The 4,927-nt window shown below is 52.2% G+C and overlaps 1 protein-coding gene across 1 annotated transcript; it reads right to left on the minus strand.

Annotated features, from left to right (window-relative positions):
* Nucleotides 1–244: 244 nt before the first annotated feature.
* LOC128731757 (sphingomyelin phosphodiesterase-like) lies at nt 245–2,322 on the minus strand. The gene is made up of 3 exons (XM_053824900.1): nt 2,199–2,322; nt 692–2,124; nt 245–610 (listed from the first exon to the last, which is right to left on the minus strand). Exons 1-3 carry the CDS (start codon nt 2,320–2,322, stop codon nt 245–247), a joined length of 1,923 nt encoding a protein of 640 aa, XP_053680875.1.
* Nucleotides 2,323–4,927: the final 2,605 nt, after the last annotated feature.

Raw genomic sequence — 4,927 nt, forward strand, 5'->3', positions numbered from 1 at the left:
TCGGCTACTGTACCTTGCGATAACGGCTGATTTATCGGCAGATTGCAAGCGACAAAGAAGGAAACCCGATAACCAACAAGACACCCGAACATGGAATCATTTGCGTCAATAATGGCGTACTGTGTGTGTGGTCTCAAATAAAAAAACATGCAAATAAAACACGGAAGTACAACGCTGCTTAGCAAATGCAGTCTTTATATTTTCGGTTAGTCAAACTCAGCGCTCAGAGCCATCGAAATGCCACTTATTCGTTCACCTCCCGGAACAGCTCGTCATCGAGGTTGCGGAAAATCGCTGCCAACGCGTTACACTTGCTGTCATCGTTAGCCTCGTTCGTGACGATCTGGCACAGGTGGCCAAGCAGGCAGTCACCATCACAACCGGCGGCCAGGAATGGATCACCACGCTTTACCTTCAGCTCCCAGTACTGGCGCAGTTCGGCCGGGTTGGACGCGAACCGACGGACAAGCCCATCCAGCGAAGCCGGACTCACATTCGTCAGCTGGAAGTCCCGGCTAAACGAGTACAGCTGCGTCCAGAGTGGGTTGCGGTTCGGGTTCTGGTTCGCCTCCGACAGACTGAAGTAGAACGACTCAAAGTCCGTCACTTGCTACAATGGTGGGACAAAAAAGAACACACACACGCACATTATCCCCGGGGTTCAGAAGAAAAGCGTCACAGCGGTACTCACGTAGGTGGTCGGGTTGACGTAGTACACGACGTAATTCGGGTTGTAGTTGCTGAACGGCACGGTTCCACCACCATTAAACGCCACGTTGATAGCAGCTTGCGGGTTTGCCAGCGAGTAAAAAACGTTCAGTTCGTCCGCGTGCGTGTGTCCGTGGAAATGCGCCTCGATGACATCCCAGAAGCGATCCAAGATACGCCGGTACTGACGAGCCCAGGTCCGGAAGCTCGTACCTGCACCGATAGGAATGTGCGCCAGAATATGCACCTTCTCACCGGCAGCTTCAGCCTGCAGCAGCGTATCGTGCAGCCACTGGAGTTGCGTCCGTAAGTACGCCGGATCGTACAGGATCCACCAGTTGAACGTATACGCGTCGTTGTTGTTCATGCCAATAACGCGGAAACCGGGTCTTACCAACGCCGTGTAGTAACCACCCTGACGGATCGTCTGCTGAGTGGCAGCTGGCAACCAAGTCGACCACTGATCGGCCGAAAAGTCATACAACCAGCTAGCGGAAAAGTCCGACTGAGTGATGTAGCTGGGCGCGAACACGTTCGTTGGGTTGTTCTCGTGATTACCCAGCACGTGGTAGACGGGTTTGGAACCAAACACGTCCCGGAACAGCTGATAGGTGCGCGTCATCGACACGATGTTACCGGCCACTGTCGTCTCCCACACACCATGGTCGATGATGTCTCCGGTGTGGTAAATGTAGGCCGCATCCGGATGTTGAGTGGCCGCAGCTCGTACAGCGTCTTCGACGGCCTTCCAGGGTGAATCGCAGTCACGGTAGTCACCCCACTCACCAGCACCGTCAGCGGGATTCGCTGGAATGCCTTGTCCTTCGCGGCAACAACACGGCTCACCACACACAGCATTATAGCCAGTGCGATAGTGCGGATCATAGTGCAGGTCTGTCAGGTGGATGATCTTCAAGTCACCTGGGCTGCGGTTTGGTGTCGTTTTGGAACCAGTAATTGGTCGTCCACCACCGGACACGTTGATCGTCCAGTCAAGGAATGTCGGGTCTTCGAGCACACACGATCCCGATTGGAAAATGATGCCACACATGGTTTGCGCCGTAAGTGCTGGCCGATTGTCGATGATGTACAGCAGGATGTCGATGTTCTTGTTCACGATCTTGAGGCAGTTGTCTGGTGTGAGGATGTTGAGCGTCGTACAGGTTGAGGCTGCTTGCTCCGCAATACGGTCACGATCCCAACCAAGTACACGTCGGTACGTTAGGTACGTCGTCATCAAAGCCCGGCAAGCCGTACACTCAACCGTCACATATGGCAACGGATGGTCGTCCATTTCCTGCCGGAACATGTCCGGTTTGTGGCGCATGTGCTCGAACATCTCGTCCAACCGCTCAGATCGCTCGCCTGTCTCAACATATCGCGTGTGCTCCACGTAGAACTCCTTCTCGAACGCCTCTGGTCGTGGGAAAAACGCAGCCAAAATTACTGACTCTGTTCGGTCACGCAAGTATGTCACAGTGGTCACTTACCATCGAACTGCTTCTGCTTTTCGACCAGCTTGGCGTAGTTGGCCGGCTTCACCTGGTAGCTAGCGATCGAGCTGATCACCGTGGCCACGATCGCGACCGAAAATGCAAGCGTTAGGCGTCCCATGATGGCAAAGCTGTGCGTAACGTGACTGCTCCCAGTTGACCGGCAGCCTCAACTGACCCCTAGCGGTTCTCTCTGGGGCTCGCTGCAGTGGGCGCCCGTTTTTATAGCAAACCAGTTCTGGAATGTATCGAATTTCGTGGATGTCGTTTTGGTGTTTCTTGCGCGCCACCACCGTTATCAACCCCTTGGTCGATTGTGTTGTTTCTTCGATGACAACCAGCCAGTACCGTTAGGCCATTAGCGTCTCGTGAGGCGCAGGTCCCTCCCACCGACTTTTGTCGGTCTCCCCGTGGAGTCCTTCGCATGGTGGGGTGCGCCCGTATCGGCGAACTTTCAGTTTCAAGGGCCACCCGAACTGGTGGCGTGATGTGTACATGTGTCGATAGATCGAAACCCCAATCGGCCACAGTCGAACGGTCGAGAGGTCGACGCGATAGTGTTCCCGCAAAGTAATGAGTGCCAAAAATATCGTGTCACTGGAAAACGGAGCAAACAAAAGAACACAACAGGCCCGCCCCAAAACGACAACGACACACCTCGAACGAGCCCCCGTGGTGGTTGGTGAGGCGATAAACGTTACAACAAACCGCAAACACGTGCTCGCGCCGTGGAACGTGAACCTGTTTCTTGAGCGATCGATTCGATGATATGGACGTGCGTGTTTTCCGTACGTCCGCGTGTGTGGCTGCGTAATGCAATCGATAAAGCGCAACAAGAAGATTAATGCGTTAACAAACCACGTTCGATGAGGCACCTGCTGCGAGAGCGACTTTTCTCGAGCCTTTGGAAAATGCAACACGGTCCTTGGTGGTGAAATTAAAATTACTCGCACCATTGTTATCGTACGCTTTCGCTTCTTCGCGCAGCGGATGTCCTGCGGGAAGTTGCAGAATGTATCGCACGGTTCTCGAGGCGAATGAAAAATACATTCAGGAAAGGCCTTTTCTACCCATTCACAGCATCTCGGTTAGAGTTATGGGTTTCCATAGGGCCAAGCCACGGTTCAAATGCCTCGACAAACCCTGTCTTTGTTCGGTCGTTGTGGTTGCAAAAGGCAAAGTTTCGGGTCTTTTCGGTGCCACAAAGCTCTCCAGCTTCGGTCTTCCGAATCCGGCCCGGATGTAGTAGGTGCCGAGAGGATAACTGCTTTGCTGCTTTCCGACACATCTTCCAAGCGCGGCGTACTCCACCAGCCAGTGCAAGAAACACCGCGAACGGAAGGCGAACGGGAAGATTTGGCTGGCAAGCCAAACAAAGCGATTCAAATTGTGGGTTTGAAAACGCGCTGCTAGCGTGCACCACCTATGTGTGCCTATGAATTCTTAACGGCTATCTTTTCAGCTCACTGCAGCGTAAGGCTTTAGGCCGTTTGTGGGAAGCTTTGCCTATTTGCAGCAGCTTCTTGTAACCATGCTTGGGTTCAGTTGGCTTGCGGTTGAGCAGAAATTGTGCTAGTGCTGGACCTTCTTTTCATTTTGCCTGACCGTGTTCGTCCTTTTCTTTGATTGCTCGATGCCCAGCGAATGATAAAAGATGGCAAAATCCATCCGATTCAGCCATCTGCAGCAGCTTCTGCACGATTGGTAAGATCATATTCACTGAACACGCTTGCTGAGGCTGCATGTGCTTTAATACTACATCCGCTTTAGCGGGAAATGCAATCTAAATTCCAACGGTTGTCCATTTAATCATTGTAACGGTCGCTCGTGATTGAAAACCTGCCCCAGCTCTCAGACGGTAAGATGCAGTGACGCAAAACCGGGTTTTCCGCTTGCATCCTCCAGTCTCGCATGGCGCATCATCTTCCGGCGACGTCCCGAGAAGGATGCGAGGCGTCGAAAAGGAAGTGAGAAAAAATAAACTGGTTCCCCGAAAGTCCTGCCAACGGTCAAACCGGACAACATCTCACCGCCCGTGAGAACGGAATGGCCAGCCCTTCCCGGGGGTAGCGTAAAATATATTTGAGAGAAGAAAAAAAAATGTCCAGCATCAAAACGACGGCTCCCTAAAGCAATCAAACTCGTTTTCTTCCCTTGTGCCAAAATTTTCCTTCGGTTTCAGTTGAATAGATTTAGATTAGAAATGTTGGCTTCCTTCTGCCACACTCGTCAGCCCGGTGCATTAGACACCGGGGGCAGAGCAGAAAATTGCTCTGCTCGACCGCAGGCATTCCTCCGGTGGAGCAAGTTTTCCACCAGAGAGACCCTTGCCTTGGTCGTTGGCTCATAAGTTGCAACCGGCACCGCAACCGGCAGCAGGTTTTCGGAAAAGTAATAATTTCACAAATTGCACAAGTAAAGTTGTTGATTTTTCTATCCAACGGCATCGTTCACAAATAGTCACAGATTTGCAGGAGCGTGTCGCTGCAGGATGAAATGCATTTTCTGCCTGCAAGCTCATTGGACAGGCGGGCAATCGCATCTGCATTGGGCTGTCGAGATGAGTTCGAGTTTCTTGACGTCAGCTACGGCTTCGATGGTTGCCATGGTTACGAACGGAGAGCTAGCCGATCGATCCGACGTAAATATGACTCGATTAGGCATGCGATTTTACCTCTTTTTTATCACAGAATCAACGAACCCAACAGATAGCAGTTTCTTATTCT

This window comes from Anopheles nili, chromosome 2, assembly GCF_943737925.1.
Source record: "Anopheles nili chromosome 2, idAnoNiliSN_F5_01, whole genome shotgun sequence".
NCBI classification, from domain to species: domain Eukaryota; kingdom Metazoa; phylum Arthropoda; class Insecta; order Diptera; family Culicidae; genus Anopheles; species Anopheles nili.